The sequence below is a fragment of the Parasteatoda tepidariorum genome, chromosome 3 (assembly GCF_982258835.1).
Source record: "Parasteatoda tepidariorum strain Cologne lab strain chromosome 3, Ptep-v5.0, whole genome shotgun sequence".
Taxonomy (NCBI): Eukaryota; Metazoa; Arthropoda; class Arachnida; order Araneae; family Theridiidae; genus Parasteatoda; species Parasteatoda tepidariorum.
The window spans coordinates 77,869,208-77,890,477 of NC_141757.1; the positions used below are offsets into that span (position 1 = coordinate 77,869,208).

At 25.3% G+C, this 21,270-nt stretch overlaps 1 protein-coding gene across 1 annotated transcript in view; it reads right to left on the reverse strand.

Annotated features, from left to right (window-relative positions):
- Positions 1-21,270, reverse strand: part of LOC107438989 (uncharacterized) — a 27,650-nt gene continuing 6,380 nt past the window's right edge. The window contains exons 3-7 of the mRNA XM_087159634.1: positions 20,790-20,939; positions 19,017-19,097; positions 15,428-15,592; positions 9,571-9,735; positions 1-6,784 (exon numbers count right to left, since the gene is read on the reverse strand). Of these exons, the coding sequence (XP_087015760.1) occupies positions 6,543-6,784; positions 9,571-9,735; positions 15,428-15,592; positions 19,017-19,097; positions 20,790-20,913 (777 nt within the window). The 5' untranslated portion in view covers positions 20,914-20,939 and the 3' untranslated portion in view covers positions 1-6,542. The remainder of the gene's footprint in view (positions 6,785-9,570; positions 9,736-15,427; positions 15,593-19,016; positions 19,098-20,789; positions 20,940-21,270) is intronic.

The window sequence follows — 21,270 nt, forward strand, 5'->3', positions numbered from 1 at the left end:
TAGACTTCATAAATTGTAACTTTATTTCATATAAACAAATTACAGTGGAAAATCCAATCTTTACAATTGTTAAGCCATCAGAAAGTCTAAAATCCTTTATCCAAGTCTTCAATTAAAACAAACATTGAAAAATACCTCATGCAAAAGTAAAACTAATAATCATAGTTAACAATCAACAATGAATTATTTCAATGTGTGATTGCGTTTAATACACGCAAATTGTCCTGAATACATAAACAAATAATATAAAAAAGAAATTTAATACTACATCCAACAATGTATTAAAAAGGTAAATTATCAAACCTATAAACATAACTGAGAGTGAAATAGGTTGGTAGAAATTTATAGGATAATACTAATCAATAAAAAATAAAACTATTTCTTTAACACAGAATTGCAAAAAAAAAAACAAATATGAACACAACAATATAAAACAATATACTAACAATATAAAAACAGTCCAAGTTTACTTTAAAATAATTTTAGCTAACCAACTGAAAGATATTAGTTTAAACAAATATAATGAATAACAAATATAATATAATAGTTAAATATAATGATAGGTATATGCCTATCAATCCTATACCTATCAATCCTTAAAATAATATAAACACCAATTTAACACTACCAAAGAATAGCAAAAGGAATCTAACAAAAATACAAAATTATGTAATTAGCTTAACTAAAATATTTTTTTGAAAAATTGGAAGATAAATTAGATCTGTTTGTTGAAATTTTGACAAGTCTGGTTAAGATGACCAATTGTAATATATTTTGTAATACACATTTAATCCTTTTGTAATATATTTGATCTTTGTAATATATTTTTTATAAGTAATTCCTCTTCTCAAAGCAATCTTATGAAACTTTAAAATACAGTTATGAGGGAGTTAATGGAAACATTCAAAGAAATAAATTCTTTCTGACATCTGTAATTAGAGCATTCTATAGCATTTCAAAAGAGGAATATTAGTAAATTTTTTATTCTTTAGATTTAATCAAACAAAGAACAAGAAGGAGAAGTTATGAACAGTAAAGCACATATAAATATTTCATTATATTAACCTAAAGTATATACTGTGTCCTGTTGTTGCTTTATTTAATATCAAATAGACTCTGCATTTGATATGTATATATTAATATAGAACAAGAATGACACAATGGTTAAGCCATTGTGGTAAGATATGAGCTCTGAACTATCCTCGGCGGTTGCTTAAAGCAGAGAATAAATCTTTAGATAGGTGGACACTTTGTTTAACTCTAAATTGTTTGTTTATATAAAAGAAAGAAGGGGGTGGAATATATACAGTGCCTGGCTAACATTTTAATAACATTTAAAAAATAAAACACATTAACCTTTTTCAACTCTTTACATATGGCATTAGTTTCAACAAATGAGAAACCATTCCACTATCTTTGTGTCATCGAACTTACCTAATGTTTATATGCAAACTCGAACTTGATTACAATATGGTTTTATAACAGTAAATTACAAACGAAAATTAATTTTCCCCCTTAACCATTTCATTTTGAAAGTTTCGTTTATGTATATTCGCAATGAGTTCAATGTTTGGTATGGGGTTTACACATTTGATGTACAAACAGGTAAAAAAAACTCTCCTTTAACACTTTGGACGACGCACTGAAGTTGCTTTTGTTTTAAATTGAATAAATGGATGTTTTCTATTCATGTGTCGTATGAGGTTCCAAGTAGAGTTATTTTTCATACTGAATTCAGCATTGCAATAACTGCATTTTGCTTTCAGTTTATCAGGTCTTGAGAAATGACACCACAGTTCACTTTCTTTTTTATTTGTTTCTGAAAAATAATTATTACAAACAAATATCAGTTCTTTCAATTAAGCAAAATTTCAACACTAAGATGATGCATGTTAATCCTTCAAGTATATAAAGTTGAAAAATCAATGAAATTTTTAAAAAAAACACACACAAAAAAAGTTGTTTGAGTTAAATAAGACTTTTTTTTTTTTCTTCTGCAGAAAAAGAAACTATTCACTGCTTTTTTCTTTCTTTTTTTTTTTTTTGGTAAGGAATTTTTAAATTTTAAAACAAATTTGTTTTCACTAATTAAAGTTCTATTACTTTGTTCAAAATAAAATTTATCCCCCATTTTTTTCTAGCAAAACATTTTAACCCGACACTGATATAACACTTTTATTTGCAGCAATAACTTGCTCTTTAGACAAAAAATTTTATAATTGCTACAACATAATTTTTTTATAATTGCTACAAACTTGAATTGTGTAAAACATTTCAGTTTCATTAGAGCACTTTTTAAATTTGCTGTCAGAATAAAAAAAATTTATAGTAAATAGGATAGTAAAACCTTTCAATTCTAAAAACTAATTCATTTACAACACACACTTTATGAAATGCTATTATAAGGTAGGATAAAAATTAATTTGAACTATGGTAATTAGTTAGACAGAGAAAACCTTCAATTTAGGACAATGACTACTAGAATTAATAGATGCCTTTCTTAAGGTGTTTCGCAGGATATTTTTGACGTTTACTTCAAAATTACAGTTGCTAGGAATTCTTGAGCTCTTTTAATTTCTGAATGTGCCATAACATTCAGAGATGAATCAAAATCAATTTTTACAGCTAGTAAAAAATGTAGCACAATATTATGCTAATTTTTAAGAGTAAAAAGAGAAGGAAAAAAATTTTTTGAAATTAAAGTCTTGATTAGGGATTTGGTAATACTTTAAGTTATGAACTATGGTGAAGGATATTTTATGAGATGCTTTTGTTTTCTAGGGCCAAATATTTCATTACTTGGCAAAACTAAATTTTGTTTCGAGAAAAATTGCTTTTTAAAACAAAATTACAGTAAAAATAATTTGATGAATTTCTATTTCAAAAATACAAAGTTAGAAGCGTAATAGTTTTAAAATTAATTCCATTTTTTTCTTTAAGAAATAAATCAATAAAGTATATGAACAAGGCATAATAAAAAATTCAAAACTATAAGATTGCATCATAAAGCACTTAAATTTAAACTAAAAAATATGGAAAAAGGAAACTTAGTTAATTTTGGTACATTATCTTAATAAATTGGAGGGTACATTTCATGATTAACTCCGTTCAAAATAGACACAAAATTTTGCATCAGAAGTAGATAAAAAGAAATAAGGTTTTATTAAAAAAGGAAAAAAAAGAAAGTGTAAGAAATTTTTGAAAATTGTAAATAACTTTTTAATATGTTATACTACTTCAAAACTAATTCTAAAAACACCAAATCTATCAAATATACAATTAATATAATAACGTAAAAAATATATTCCTAATAATATTACATTAAAAATATATTACGCTAAAACATAAGAATTACGAAAATTGAAACTACTTAACACTACATTATCAAACATGAAAACACTAAAGTTACATTATACTACTTATACTGTACTGCTATAAAACAAAACTGTGTATCATTAATAAAACATTAAACTAAAAGAAAACTACACTGTGATATAATCTATGTAATATTGCACTAAAATAAAACTATTATACAAGCAACTAAATGTACATTGCACTAAAAGCAAGTAAATAGCATTTAAATGTAACATTACTGAACATTTTCTGGACTTTAAATACCTCAAGTAGACATAACTGGTCCCTGAAACATAAATTTTAAATAAAAAAAATGCCCTTTTTGAAACAATCAATCAGACAATGTAACAAGAATATAAAATTTTCTTATTACGTTTGCATCATTTAAATAAAAACCTTTATTACTTCATCAAGGGCGAAAATTCTTTGATTTTATCAGCTAATCCTTTTTAACTTATTCATCCTCAAGCTGTTGTGTGCATAGAAAGTTGCATTTAGAGCTGCATTCATTTCACATAGAGAAACCTAATTTTCCATATTAGATATAGAAATGGTGTACATGAAAGAAGCATTTGCCTAAATTTGTCCATTTGTGGGATGGTCAGAGGATAAAAAAACTATTTAGAGTATTTTTTAAATATATAAAAGTTATAACAAGAAGAAAATAATAATTTAATAATGCATATGAAGACAATAATAATTTAAAATTGTACATGCAACTTAATAGATTAATTTAGCTTCAAAGAACAAGGAAATTTAAATACTTTAAACCAGCAGTTCTTTTCTTTCCCCTAATTAGCAACGAAACACTAAATACTGATATTAAACACAAAATATTCAACTTTGTGATTAAAGATGTAACTTTGTTATTAGATTAACAAGATAATACATAAAAGAATATTTTCATTTCATCATGATAAAAGATACATTAAAGAACATTATGAACGATTTATTCAGGACAAAGTGTGCTTAAATACATGCATAATAAAAATTAATAAAATTTTAAATAATAAACAACATTTTTATTTTTTGACACTAAAAATTACATTATATTTTTTATTAGTGCATGCAACGCATCATAATTTTAACACTTGAAGCTTCAAAAATATTTAGGTGAGTTACACAGTTGAATAAAAATTAAATTTGATAACTGCCATAACAAAAAATTGGATGTAATTTAGGTATTTTAATTACACCCACAGATAGGAGAAGTTATAGAGTTCAAGAAGTCAAAATATTACTTTTTTCTATTTCATTTTGCTTGACTTTAAGCTGTTAAATTAAAATTTATTTGACCCTGACTGCAAAGCTATTAATTAAAAATTTGTTTTCATTAAAATTGCATGTTAAATGACAACAATTTTTTCTTAAGTATGATGAATCTTACATACATAGCTACTGTTTACTAATTAGTATTTAGACAAAGTAAATTTGAATTAATTTTATACATGAATGCAAACGCTTAAACAATAAAGCAAGTTTAACTGTCAGCAACTCCATTAGATAGAAAATTAAACTATTCGTGAAAACATCAGAGAATAAAAACCATTCCACAAATTTTTTGCAATTTTCAATAAGGAAATACTTTTGTACAATCATAGAATTTATGCAACAACAATAATTAACTGGATCACTCTTCAATTATATAATATTTTTATTCAATAAACAAAAACAAATGAAAATCAAACATCAATGCACAAAAACCGCAATAGGAAAATACAGAGATAAAAAAATATAAAAAGAAAACTCAAACTCAAGAAAATTTTAGTTCAAAAGCGAGTTTACAAGGCTAAGTTCTTCAAGCATATGCAATTTTAAATTTTAATAATTTCAAAATCGAAATTGATTAAATATATTTTCGTTTCAATTTAATACTAAATTTTGACGAACAGTTTTTAATTGAAAATAAGCTTTCTTTTTTTAAAAAAAAAATTAACAACTCATTCATTTCATTTTTTTTTTTTGTAGCTCTTACTCTAATAAACAAGCCACAAAAATATTTTACTTAGTGATATATTGTGCAAATATATGACTACTCAATACATTACAAAATATTAGTAACTTTATATTATGCATACTAAATACACTTTTCGTATCTTAATTTTTTCAAATATCATTTAAAAGTGTTCATCAAAATAAAATGTTAAAAGTCTGCTAGCATTTCTATACTTGCTAATTTAAAATTTTACAAAAAAAAGCAAGACATAGCATAAAAAAAAAAATTTTGTTAATAAAACACAATTTTTTTTATCAAAGTCATTAACAGTTATGAAAATTCTGTATGACAATTTATTTTAACTTTCCACGAAAACATTTTATGACAAAAAAAACATAATGTCAATAAAAATTAACATGTATCATAAAATTCAAGAAATATGAAAATTTTGTTTTCAGATGCTTCATTTTATATATCAATTAAGTAAAAGTTGCAGCTATCAGTACTGTTTTTCAATTATCATAATCATTTTGAAGGACACATTTTTAAAGTAAAAAAATGAATTCTAAATTTTAAAAAATTCATTATTTCTCCTTTATCAAAAATTGATTAATTAATTGCTAAAGGGGAGGAATTTGAAAAAATAAAACTATGATTCTGAGTTCTGATGAGTATTTTTATAGCTAATATGTAATATACATAAAGTATAGTTTTGCAACTAAAATGTTAAACCATTTCTTAAGATATATTTAAGGTATAAAAATGGGAAAACTAAATTTATTTTAAATTGAAAAAATATCCATTTTTAGTAATTTTTCACTAGTCATTGTACAATTAATTGATAAAGAATATGAAATAATAAGACTATGTGAATAATAAGAACCAAAATTGTAAGTCTAATTAGATTATTGAATACTTATGAGGGATTATTTATGTACACACAATTTCTAAATCAAAACTTAAAAGGAATATATAAAATAGATACATAAATTTCCTATATCTTCTCGTATTTTCTAAAATATAAACATACAAAAGGCCTAGTATACTTTAAACAATATATATTTATATATTTTGAATTAAAAAAAGTTTCATATTTAAAAATAAATGTTATTAACTATTATGATTGTTTGTCAAACACCATGCAAATAAAAAATTAAATAAAATTAAACAAAAACTACATGATTATAAATTATTAAGATAAATTTCAAAACAAAAATATCAACTAAAACAAGTAGATTTATTATTAAAATAATTATTCTTGATGGAATTTTTGAAAACATGTAGGAACTTTATCTCTTTGCATGCACAGTGGCACTTTACAAGTGGAACATGCCCATTTAGTGCGGTGTACACTTGTTTTGATGCTGCAAAGTGCACATCTTCTACTAGTCGACCTCATTGCTATGTGACCAACATTTTTTAGTCTTTTTGAAGCAGGAATAAAAGGCTTGTGGTTTTTTCTTGAAGAGCAGGTGGGCAGCTTAGCAGAGAAATCTGAAAATCATGAAATAGCGAAAAAATAAGTAATGTCAAATGCAAAATAACAACAATAAGCAAAGTGAAACAAATTACAGATTAATATGACAACTGCGACAAAATAACTGATCAGCTAATGAAAGAAAATTGACAATCAAAATTCTCATTATAAGAGCATTAATTCAATCTTTAAAGCGAAAAAATGGGAGGGGTGGAATTATAACAATCAATAGTAAAGAAAAAATTTTGAAACATGAATATTTTTAATGCCATAAATAAAAGCAACTTTCCATGTTGAAACTGAGAATTATTCTCAGACTCAGTACTCAGGACGGCTAACACATATTCATATTATCTAGAGCTTATATTTTAACTAAAAGAATGAGTCAAAAGTAACTTACAGTACTTTGTAAAGCTTACCATCAACTTTGAAGAGAACATTTTACAATATAAAAACTAAATTGATACTCTACAACCTCTGAATAAGCTCAAAACATGTATATTTTTTTATCAAAAATTAATTATAAAAATTTACAAATGCATAGTAATATTAGATTGAAATGTCTAAACGAGTGCATGAGTCCGTTTTTGGATAGCACTATACCGATCTTTATATTTAAATAGTTGTTGACAAATATTGCAGATACAGTTATGAAATTAAAAATGTGAGTGAATATGAGCCTATCACAGTGCACCTCTAAGCATTCAAAACAACTCTACCTTAAACAGCAATGTCAATGAGCAACAAAGTAATGACAGTAGGAAAGAAACTGCTAATCTACAAAAGCAACTAACTAATTAAAAATTCAAAAAAATAATGCAAAATTACTTTGAAAATTTTTTGGCTTTTATCAATAAATATGTTATTCAATAATTGTATTTGCTGTACAATTTTATTATTAAAAGAAGATAAACACATTTATATGTACAACTCCAACTTTATACAAAAATGGAAGCACAGACCACTGGTCAGCACTTCATTTCCATTTTTGATCTTATTTTATTCCTCTTTCTCGGATATTTCCCTTTTCGTAAAGTTTAGAGGCTGTTTTTTACTATCCATGACTTCTTGCCTTGCTGTTGTTTGGATTATTCCTGCTTTAATGTTATTTATCAGATTTGTGTAAGGTAAATAATTTATTTTGATTTCTATCAAATATTCTTCCAGTAATGACATTAGCAGCAGCTTGGTGCTCTTGTGATTTGGAATTGTTTAATTGTTTATGTTCTATTTTTCTTTTACTTCACAAATTTCTATCTTGTTTGCATTAAGTATTTTAAATTTTATTTTATATATATGTGTGTGTGTGTAATGAAGGCAGTTGGGCGAGCAGGAAAACAGGCACAGGATTTCAAAAATGAAGAATTTAATTTTATTTAATAATTTTCAGATGAATGACCAGAGAGAGAGAGCCACAATTTCATCGTGCTTCAGCCTAAATGTTAGGGAAAATCTTGCAAAGAAAATCCGTAAAATGTTTCGATTTAGGGGAAAAGGGAAAACTTAGTAATTCTAATTGGTATATTACATAGGGAGCGCGATTCCCACACAGAGTAAAGGGGAAAATATCTTACTTTTAATTAATGCATGCTTACCCAAAAATAGATTAAATGACAGTATTTGAATTTAAAAGTGTGAGAAAGCATTTCGTTTTGAATAATAAGTTAAGGAAAGGATATTCATAAAAGGAATAACATAAAAAAAATAATTGAAGCTTTTTATGTTACATCCCCCCTCAGGATAAAAATTTTAACTAATATCTAAAAATTTTAAAAATGATCCATTTGCAAAACTTTCCCTATGATCGAGGTACAATTAAAATAAAAAGAATCAAATTTGTAATTTTAACAAGATATAAAGTAATATGACTTATAAAAAATACAAATTTGTGCACATATTAAAAATAATAACATAATTAAACTGTTCAAGGAAAAAAAAACTTTTGTAGTAGTGCTACCAGCAAACTTAAAAGTTTGATTTTCATTTTTAATAGTTTTTGTGACTTCAGTTTTGTCAATTCAAAGTCCCTTGTTTGAAAATCACAATAAATTTATTCCTCATAATAACACAATTTAAATAAACTCTTTTATCAAGATATAAGCATTTTCAAAATGCACACATTCAAAAACATGAAAGATAAAAATATGAAAATACCAGTGATGAGATATAAAAAGACAAATTGACACTTTATGTTAAAAAAAAAAAAATTTCAATCTGAAACTTTGACATCAGTATTGTACACCTTGTTTGAAAACAAAATTTTTAAAAAATGACACAGTGGTCATTATTCTGAAGTTTAAGACTTCAGTGTTTTTAGGAGAATTTTTGCTGGATTAGGGGCTGTATTCCCCAAAAGGAGGAAAACAGTCCCTAATGATGTACTGGAAGATCCTAGTTTCAACAAAATGCTTATCTTTATAAAAAAAAATTTATCCGTTTGTGATTTTCACCACAAAAAGAGAAAAAAAAAGACTATCATTACCCCATTTCTATAGGTAAATGCTGAATTTCAAGAAAATTTAAAGGGTCGGATCTTCCAGAAAAAAGGGGACAACAAGGTTAGCTTTGTAACAATTATAGAGCAAGTTAGAAATTCATAGGTTTTATTGATAATATACAAATTTAAAATAAATTAAATGCAAATATATGTAAGCATTAAATATTTATTTTAGCAATATTTCAGTTTTAATACAATGGTATTGGAATAATAAAATTAAAAATAATGGATTTAAGAATCTTAAATGCTAACACAAACATTAACTCTTTAAAAAAAATTTTAAAAAAATTTATTGTAAAATCATACCTATTTCATTATTTTCTATGTGGGTAGGAGATAGGTTCCTTAGGGGTGGAAAGTATTTTCCATGAATAATAAAAAAATCATCTTTTTTGCCTTTGCGCTTCCTCTTCCTCTTAATTTTTGATGAACTTGGAGATATTGTATTTGCTTGGGAAGAGATTTTAATTTCTATAACAAAACAAAAAAAATGTGCTATTAAATTAAGACAAAATTTTTAATTCTTCAACAATTCTTTATTTTAAGATTTTTATTTCTCACTTCAGAAAAAATACTTTATGAGTTTTATTTAATTAATCCTCTTATGCATATAGGCCTTAGTTGAGGAGGTATATATTTTTGCTTCATAATGTTATTCAGATTGTCATTAGAGCTGCATTAGAGTCCTCATTTGGAGATTCCAAATAGTTCTTGGAAACCACACCAGGTAGCAGGTCATTTATGACAGTTAAAAGAATATGATCTCATTCCAATTCCAAGTGGATAGTATTGGTACTTTTATTCACGTCGTACTAGAGCTGCACAGTGAACATTTGGTGACGATCCGGAAAACATCCCGGAGGATGATCCGGAGCACTGGCGTCGGAACCATAGGGGTCCAAGGCGTCTGGACCCCCCCAATAATTGGGAAGCCAGGGTTCATTATTTTGAGAAAATATTTCCGTTTTGTTTCCATAACTTTTAATTTCTCTCTCTCTTATTTTTACAAAGCGCAACTTATTATATTATATAATTAAAAGAAAATTAGTAAAAAATAAAATACACACAGAAAAATGCACTGTCTGAAAAAATAAAACAGGTGTTTAGAGAACTACAAGAAATGTCACAGCCACCCTTTCCTTCAATAAGCAATAAAACACTCTTCCCACCATTCCTTTTCTTCTCACTGTTAACTGATAAAGACGATTCTCCCTCAACTACATAACACACATAGTCATTTCATACCCAAAAATAGCCGCCTTAGTTTAGGATACGGGAAAATGGTTAGCATTTTTAACTTATCTTTATCGTATTTATGGCCCAGGGCTCTTTTGTCCTCTTTTTTAAAATGTCAAATATCAACAGACCCCTACCTATTCATAAATTGTCTCAAACAGGCAATTATCTAGAATTTCTAGGGGGGATTTCAGTAGGGAGAGATTCTTGTAGACATTTTCTATTTTTTTTTTTTTTTTTTTTTTTTTGGTGGTTTTGTTAAGAAAATTTCTCTGAAATAGAATCATTCTAAATCTTCTCTTACCTATAAGCGCTCACAGTGTTATTCCATCATTATTTAAACTAGACATTTCCAGTCAGTTCGAAATTTTGATAAATATAAGTAGTAATTCTGTTTACTTTTATATTTTGTTTCATTAAATGTTTTAACTTAAATTATTTGTTGTTATTTTTTTAAATAAAGTTTATTTAAAGTTTTTGTAATAGTGTTTATCGTTGGATAATAAGAAGTCATTAAATAAATTCTGGGGAGGTAAGCAAATGTTTATATTAAATCACTTACTAATACATTTATTATTATATGTTTGCAAGAATTGTTTTATAGTTTGTATATTAAATTTATTTATACAGTACATCATTTCATGGTTTTACTGTTCATTGCGCATGAATTTATTTTGAACGCACGGAGCTACTTTTTATTTATATTTGTAAAATCAATGTAACTTTTTAATTTTTGAAATTATAAATCGAAACTTAGAATTTTAATGACCTTTCTATAACTTTGTTTTCATTCAGAAATTTAATGTCACGTTTATGTTTATAAGGACATTTATAAAATTAATAAAAAATTTTAATTAAAAAAATTTATATAAACATTGATTATTTATGTTCAAATATAAATAATTATCACTAACTTGCATTTTAATTAATTAAAACAATGAAGAAATACTTCAAATGCAAAAGTTTCCTAAAAAAAATTCATATAATTTTATTACGGTAAAAAAAACAAATAAAAATATTTTTTTTTAAGAATGGGACAAATTGTTAAACTCAATTTATTGTATGAGTGTTTAATGATTACTTCATGTAATTTTATTTATTTTGTTTTTATCAAAATAATATGGGATTTTTAAAGTAATTATTTTGTGCTAATCAACATTTTCATAATTTGGTATTTTCAACAAATATTTTTTCTGAATTAAAAGTATTAATTCTTAAAATTTTAATACTGAAACTATAAATACTGCCGATAGAGGAAGGAAAATAAGAGTTCTATGTGTTGTCCTTTTTATTTTTTCGTGTACATTTATATGAAGTTTTTATGGTTACCAAAATAAATCATGCGATCCAAGAAAACCAAAAATATCTCATCTTGTCTGTTTCTTTGCTTGAAAATAATAATAAGATAAATACATTAAATAAAATGGGCATAAAAATTATTCCCATCACAATTATTATAATTTATCATTTCTTCAAAATATGAATACTATAGTTCTGTCAATTAACTGAATAAAATTTTATTTTCCTTTTTAAAGACAACAATTTCGATTTTTAAAACGTTTTGAACCGGAACAAGATGAGAAAATGGCTAAACTTAAAACTGCTTTAATATTCTTAAATTTCTCAAAATTTTTTTTCTTCCTCTTTTTTTTTTTTTTTTTTTTTTTTTTTTTTTTTGCAATTTAGAGTTTTATAAATATATTTATTTTAATCATGATAATCTCTACTCAAACCAATATTAAAGATAGTTTCTCCAGTATTATTATTAATGTTGTATCTCTCATCTCAGATCAATTCAAATTCATAGCAAAAAAAAAAAATTTTCGTTTAGCAAAACGTATTATGACTTTTTCCTTACATTTTTTTTAAAAACATTCGACTACAATTTATAATGTTAAAATATGCCCCAAAAAATTTATCTCATTCATGATTGTTTTATCACGTAGGATTACATGACATAATATTATGCATTTATAAATTTCATGTCATTCTCATCAAAAATTTTAACAAACAAAATGTTCTTTTCAAAATAAAACTATATTTTTAAAACACTGCGCATATTGGATTTAAGTAACTTTACTTTTACCTCAATGTATTATTTAAAGAAATTATGCTTATTTTTCAATTGAGACTTTTGAAAAAGAGACATACGTGATACATAAAAATGATATGTGATACATGATTACTTCATATATTTTTAATACTTTATATGTTTTAATTTTTACATATTTTTAATTTTTTTAATTATTTAATATATAGTATTGTAATAAATAATGTATCAATCAACAGTCTCTCAGGGGCTAAATCTCTTAATTAGTTAAAAATATCAAAAAAATTTAAAGTATTATCAATTTGTAAAGTTTTAGTCGTTTCTATGATACAATTCATTTTTTAATCATAAAATAAATTTGCAGTATTTCATACATTATATAGTAATCAAACACAGAATACAAAAATATGAAAGGTTCAAAAGTTAAAAATAAAATTGATGAAATTTTGTTTTTAAATAATGCTTTTTTATAAAAAATGCATTAGAAAAAGAAGAAATAATCATTTAATAAAAAAATGGAAAGTAAAAATAGAAATTATCAATAAATAAAATATTTATTTGTCAAAATGTTGTTATCATGCACTATTCTGCAGTTTCTGCCTATATAGCAAAAATTTAATTTACTGAACTCTGTTCTTTTTTTTATTTTTAGTATGCTACTATAATTGAAATAAATATTATTTTTATTAAAAAAATATTTAGCTATTTCAGACTAACAAGCCTAGCTCTCAAGGCAGTTTTTGAGGACAAATATATTTCCTCGCCTGAAGTAAATTACAAACTTACGACTCACCACAACTCAATTTTTAATTGATATTAATGTAGTAATTGTATTTACTGCTTATTCTACTGATTCCCATTTTGAATCACACCTTCACATTGCACAGTTACATCTGCATCATCCGGAAAAACTCCCCAGTTTAAATTTTTTATTCCTTTACAAGCCCAATACCAGTTCAGCGCATGGAGTAGAAAATAGGAAAGTAGATAATTAATAAATCGATGTTAATCAACATGCACAAGCATGTACCAAAGCAATTAATAAAGTTAAAATAATTTTAAAAAAATATTTATTATTATTTGTTGCTCTTTCCAAGAAATTTCCGTTAGATCAATGTGCTAACCTAATGTTTGAACAAAATTCAATTTTTGTATAATTTTAATTTTTGCATAATTATAATTTGAATAAAAACTTAAAGACCAGTCTAAAGTATGGTCCCCCCCCCCCCAATAAATTTTATCTGACGACGCCAATGATCCGGAGACAACATCTATACGTCACATCCTGTTTTACAGGGAGGATACATTTACACACCATCATAGCTGCCAACAAGAATAGGAAAAAATCCAGTAGATTTTACAAAATAATATAAATCTCATGTAACTGTTGCATAATACACAACATATTTTATACATAGGGATTTTTACTGTCATCAAAATACAAAAACTTTATAAAACTAATAACTATAAACGGTCTGCAATATTTTCCATTTATGATTGGTATTAGATGAATCTATTATGTTTACTCATAATTTTAAATAGTAGTAGATAAGTAAATCATTATTGATAATTAAAAGATTTTATAATTTAAAAAGGAAGTTCTGAATAAAAACTAACTGAAATTTTTAGAACAAAGAAAAAGAAAGAAAGAAAAACTTTATACTGATTACTATATATGAGGCTTGCTTCATTATGTATTAGTAAATTTTAGGGAATTTTTGAAAATATGCAAATTCCAAGAAAATTTTTATTATACCAGTATAAAAGTTCTCCTTGTCTGGTAAATGGCACAAACTAGTAAAGTTGGCAGCTAAGTACCATCCTTACATCCATCCAAAGCTCATAATTTTGACCTGAATTAGAGCATGATCAATCCAGTACCCCCACAGGTATTGATTTGCTTATGGGAACTTGTGGGACATATATAGCATACACCAGATACAGTGTCCCTGACAGATATAGCATACACCAGTCACCATTTTATACATGGGAAGTCCTCGGCCAGAGGGGATCGAACTCACAACCTACCAGCTAGGCTATCCCGGCCTTTTCAGTGGATGATATATTTAAGAAAGAAGTGAAAATCTGACATTTTGTTAATTTATTTTGGAATGCTTAGCTTTATTTTATATATTTTCTTATACCTTATAAATAAAGTTAAAATATTCAGTATTTCCATGATTAAAATTATATTAATAAAATATCCCACAAAAGCATATGTTCTCACTTGAACACCAATTTTTGACTAATACAAGACAAAAATTTACAGAGATAAATTATCACATGATAATCCTGAGATATTAAATCAGTTTGTAGCGTATCAAAATATATTTTATAACTCACATGCAAAATTCCTACATAAGAGGGATACATTGTTGGTCAATAATAAAAATTTAAAAATAAAAGATTAAATTAATAAATAATTTATTGCATGTTAATAATGTAAAAGCAAAATGTAATGAAAAGAATGTTAAACCTTAAACCAAATGTTCTTTATAGAAAACATTCATGTTAAATTATATATATATATATATATATATATATATATATATATATATATATATATATATATATATATATATATATATATATATATATATATATATATATATATATATATATATATATATGCATACATACATATATATATATTTATATTGAATAATAGCAAGAAAGATCATAAGTCTTGAGAAGTTGAAATAAAAATGCTAAGTGGCATTTGAGTAAACTCATGTTAAATTTTATAATTTAAGTAAAACTAGAAAGTCCCCTTTTCAAACACATGAGGATTGCTAAAGCAAATATTTTATTAGCATTTCTCACTTTAAGACTTAACACTAATTAAGATGACAAAATAAAATTGTAAGTTAAAATTACCTTGGTTGCTACTTTCAAGAGAAATATCAATAGGACATGGAATGTTATCTACATGTTCTTCGGCAATTTCAAAGGACAAATTGTCAGGAGGCATAACACAATCATTTGGCATACAGAAACTTATGATATTTGCTTTGTTTTCCTCTGGTTCAATTTTTACTTGATCTAATTAAAAGAAAGTAATTAAATAGAAAAATAATTAATCAGGGTAAAAAAAAGTTTTTGAGCTTCAAAAAATAAAACCTTATGGAGAAAAAAATCAAACATTTCACTTGGAGCTTCATATATTTTAAAGAAATAATATTTATAAGAACATATATAAGAAATACCATTAATAATTTATTAAATAATAATACAAAAATAATTATTCAACAGTTTTAACTGCAAAAATAAAACTGCATAAAGCTATAAAGTATATTTAGCAGCAAAAAAAGTTGTTTCTAATTTGATTTTGTGTTCTAAGAATTTGTTTTTATATTTAATAACAAATTTACAAATATGATGAGTAAGCAGACATAATAAAAATAAAATACATATAAGACACAATTTCAGATTTATATTTTAAAATCTATGTCCTTTTCAATTTAAAAAAATTTTAAAAAATGCAATCGCTTGAAATTCTAATATAAAACAAAATATCAGCTTGTCCTTGAAAAATAGTTAAAAGAAAATCTCACAAGATCAGATAATTACACTGTGAGATGAACTAAATAGTTAATGAAAATAGTTAATTTAAAAAGAGCTTGCAGTTAAATTAAGAAATTATTTTATCTTTAACTTTTATACCTAATTTTTTTTTATTAAAAAAAGAAGAATTAGAAGAAATCACTTAAAATTTTAACAACAAAAGCAGAAATCAATACATATCCCCATTAAAAATAATTAAATGATTTTAAATATGACAACTAGTTAACAGCAAACAAAAATTATTTAATTGAAGTAATAGTTATTGTGAAATCTAGAAAAGAAATCTAAACACTAATAAAACAAAGAACTTTAAAATTTATAGTCAGTTTCTATTTCTCACTAGAGGCAATGAGAAAAATTTCTTTAATCTTACAAGTTAATCAATGTAATTATTTATAAAAATTTACCAACACAAATTTTGCAGTGCTAGACTAATGAAACAATTTTTAGCAAGGCTTAATTCTTCTTGCAAAAAAAAAAATTCAATGCCATATCGCATATAAGAACTAAGTTATTACTTAAAGGCCCACCTTGATTAGGAGTACCTATAACAACTTATGAATGAATGGTGAAATGGTTTAAATGTACAACACTTAGCTATATTTCCCTCGCTGGAGCAATGAAAACAACTCGTAAAAAGGAAGATGGTACTATTCACTGATATTCTGTTTCAAATAATGTATGGCAAAACTTCTTTAATTCATCTATATTGAATTATATTCTTTAACAAACTCGATAAAATATCTCTTTTAAATGTTTTAATGTCGATAAAATATCTCTTTTAAATACATTAAAAGGTTACTTTTAAACTTAATGAAAGAAAAACAATAAAGCCATAAGAGCAAATAAGAGAAAATAATTCTTAAGCCAAATGTAATAAAAACAAACTTTATTTTAACATTACATTTACAAACTTTTAAACTTAAACACATATTTACATAAGAAATCCACATTAATAAAAGATTACCACAATCACTCTTTGTAAAATTTCAAATTCAATACAAATATAATAAAAAAAATATGTGCAGTTAATAATGTAAGAATTGTGTGAAATGCACACATAAAATTTCAAAGAAATGCCCACTAGTCTGACATTTATAGAAGTAACATCATCTGTACAATAAGTAGAATGAAGATGAATACAATTGTATTAAAAAAAATTATTCAAGTTGTAACAAGAAAGGCCATGGTAGCTCAAGGGATAGAGTGCTCACTTCCCAATGAGGTGACCTAGGTTCAAAACTCAGAGTTGGCTGATTGGTATGAATTCCACTCCAAGCTCTGACCGACCACATTGCCGACATTAAATATCCTCAGAGGTAGATGGATAAGTTGGACTGCCCTTGCCGACAGGCTAAAAGTAAAAGGCTTTCATGGTTTTTCTCTCCATGTAATGCAAATGCAGGTATGTTCCATCAAAATGCTTCCATGAAGGCTAGTTTGATCCAAGAGTTTCCCTGTCTTCTGGATTGAGTTTAAGATACAAGGCTAAGGACGGTACAAGCCCTTACCGTCCAAAGCCCTTACCGTCCAAGCCCTTGCCGAGAGGCTAAAAGTAAAAGGCTTTCATGGTTTTTCTCTCCATGTAACGCAAATGCAGGTATGTTCCATCAGAATGCTTCCATGAAGGCTAGTTTGATCCAAGAGTTTCCCTGTCATCTGGACTGAGTTTAAGATACAAGGCTAAGAAGTTGAACCTTGTTAATCGTAAACTCAGAATTTGGTCGGGTGTTCAACGACGGTCATAAAATAAAATAAAATGTTGTAAAAAAAAGTGAATATAGGGAAAACTTTATCTATGACACAGAAGGAACTGACTAGAATTTTATTCATTTGATAATATTATAACATAATTGATTATATAATTTGATTATATGATGATTTACAATTTATCATATATGCTGATAGGGTCAAAAATATATCTCTGTGGTGATTATAAATTTTCTATCTAATTATATTAAATTAAATGTCTACCCAATTAGATTAAATTAGATTATCTATTAATAATAATGTTTAAGTAATGTGATTAATGTTATAATTATTTTCATTGAAAAGAATAAAGCAATTTTTATTTCACTTTATTATACTATGCTGAACAATTTTCTACTGTTAGAAAATCAGGTATTAAAATCTGCAGTAGTCGATACCTTCAGATAAAAATTTATTTTTACATGGGGCAAAGAGAAAAATAAATTACAAACAAAAATTTTACAAAAAACATAAATTTAAAAAATATCAGAATAAGTTAAAAAATAAATTTTTAACACACAAAAGCTTTACTTTTACATTGTTTCATACTATTTAGTTTTTATAGATAACGAAATTCTCATAAAAGTATTCATAATTGTAATATAACTTTTTAAGTGAAAGAGGATAATTTTTGAAATATGGTTTTAAAAATGGCTACTTCATATCTGATAACACATATATTATGTATCTAAGCATATATATTATGTTTTTATGTTATGTATTTATATTATGTATATATCATGTATAAAGTATTCTGTTAACTTTATTACCCCTAAAAGTAATAAAGAAAGAAATTCCTATCAGAAAATTTCTGGAGATTTAAAGTTTATTCTTGCTATAATTAAGAAAATTATAATTACATAATAACAAAAAAGATATATAATTAAACATTAAATAGAGAACATTAGTTATCAAAGAAAATGTTTTTAAAAACATGATGAGAAGCATCATACATCAACTAAATAATTTTAGATGCAAAAACATACTAAGTTTTAGAATAGAAAATTATTGCTATCTGTAATATATTTGCTTTGACTCAAAAGCTATTTTCTTTTATATGGAGTCATATCTGATTTAAAACGAGCAGTTGGGTGTCTCATAATAAGATGTCTTTTTAAATTGGAAATAGTTGATTTTGAACTTAATACTGCACCACAATATAGGCATCTTGATGTAAATTTATCAATTTTTGAAAAATGATCCCACACTTCACTTGGTTGTCTCCTGTTGTTTTCTAAAAAAAGTTAAGAAAAATATTCTTATTTTTTTTAAAATATAAGCTCAAAATAAAGAATAATACAAGAGAATAACAAATAAAAATTTTAACTTTCTTGTCTCCTTGTAAATAAAAGAATTTTACAGAATGTTTCTTCTCTATGCATCATTTCTCAATGTAAAAATCTGATTTGCTTTGCAGAAAAATACAGGTCAAAAGACAAGATTCTACATGCATTGTATCGATTGTTAAGTCTAATGACATAAGAGTCAGATTAACTCTGATAATCTCATTCGATTCAGTACATAAGTTATAATATCTCACTAATGTAGATAAACCAGAGATTGCAATGTCAAAAATGTAAATAACTATAAGTATAAATAAAGGTCCTTTTGCACATAAAACCCCTTGCAACTTCAAAATAATTAGTCCTATGGACTTATTATGGTGTTAAGCATCATTTTATTCAGGATGAAAAATACAGAGGAAATAATACTTTGCCAGTCTAGATAGCAAAGTCAGATAAGTAAATAGGTACATTTCAAGCTTAGTCTTTTTTACATAAAGCCATTCTAATTTCAAAACTATAAAGCTTGAATTTGGTTCTATTGGATTTAGTGTTAAGGGAATGCACCAGAAACAATATCTCAGTTTTTTAGTTAGCAATATTTGCTTTTTTCTTCATGTAGGCATTTGGTGTGCAAGACCACTTATTAATCAGATCGCACTTAACAGTTTTTTGCTAGGTAGAGCTTACTTTTTAAATTAAATTTACATTTAATTTTTTCTGCACACAGATGCAAAAACAATGCTTTCAAAGGACGTGCAGCCATTTTATTTATTTATTTATTTATTAATGCATTAAAATGTAGAATCTCTTAATACGTCTCTGTAGTCTAACATGGCATCAAGTTTTTATTTATTTTTTGGGATAATAAATTAAATATACTTAGAGATACAAAAACAATTTAGAAGTTAAAAAAATTACAATCAAAACATAGCTATAATCAGAACAATAAAAGATGTTTTGAAACAGATAAATAAGATTAATTTTTTTTTAATTATTTTCATTTTCATTTCTATAATAACCACATTATTCCACCCAATTTTATTAAACTTTAACACCTATTAAATAAGTCTAATGATTAGGAGCTGAAGAGGAAAAAAGAAAATTAAATATGAAACATACATTTCATAGAAACACACACAAATTGAGGTTTCACAGTAAATAACTCAATTATGTTAAAAAAAAATAATCATTAAATTAATCAAAACAAAATCAATTCTGTTCATAAAGATTTGCCAATTCTGTGGTAATGAAATTACATTTTTGAGCAAGTTTGTGAATTATAAGAAATACTAAAAATTATTACGAAATAACTTTAAGTTTCAATAATTTAAAATCTATGAAGCACAGTTAGAGAAATTAAAAGGTTCAATTGTTTTAATTTTCAATTAAACTGATTTTTTTTAAATGCTTGGTAATGAAATTACAGGAAATGGTCATAGACAAAAGTGTTGTTTGATAAAATCTATATTCCGATAAATCTTATATCAATATTTTCTATATCAAGAAGACTCATAAAACATCATATATTAAAAAAAATTCACATAATTAATAACTTTAAGTATAATTAATGTAGCTATAATGAAATTACAATGATAGTAACAGAATTACAATTTTTAAATCTAGTAGAAAATTAAAATTACTTTGGACAAAGCTAGCAGTAGGATCTGTAGTGATTTCAAGAAAAACATTAGTAGGTTGTTGTACATTCTTCAATTGATCTTGAGGTAGAGTGGAATAATCACATTCAACAAGAGAATAGGTCATGTTTTCTCCTTTTGGTTCCTTTTGGTCTAACAAGATAAAAAAAAGTATTATACATCTATCAACACTTTGTCAAAGCAGTATGCAAATTGCAAAAGGAACTATAAAATTCATGCTTAAATGAATACAGAAAAAAATACAGTACACACAGAATTATAAATTTTGATTTTTTTTACCCACTAACATATGATATAGACTTTTTAAAAAATCAATAGAGTTTACCAAAAACGTTAAAAAATATTTATGAAAAAAAACTCAACATATATTTTAGTGTATATTAGTATTAACAAAAATTTCACAAAATATCTCCAAAAATTTTTTCCAATTTTTAAAGAATTAGAAAAATTTCTTTAATTTTTA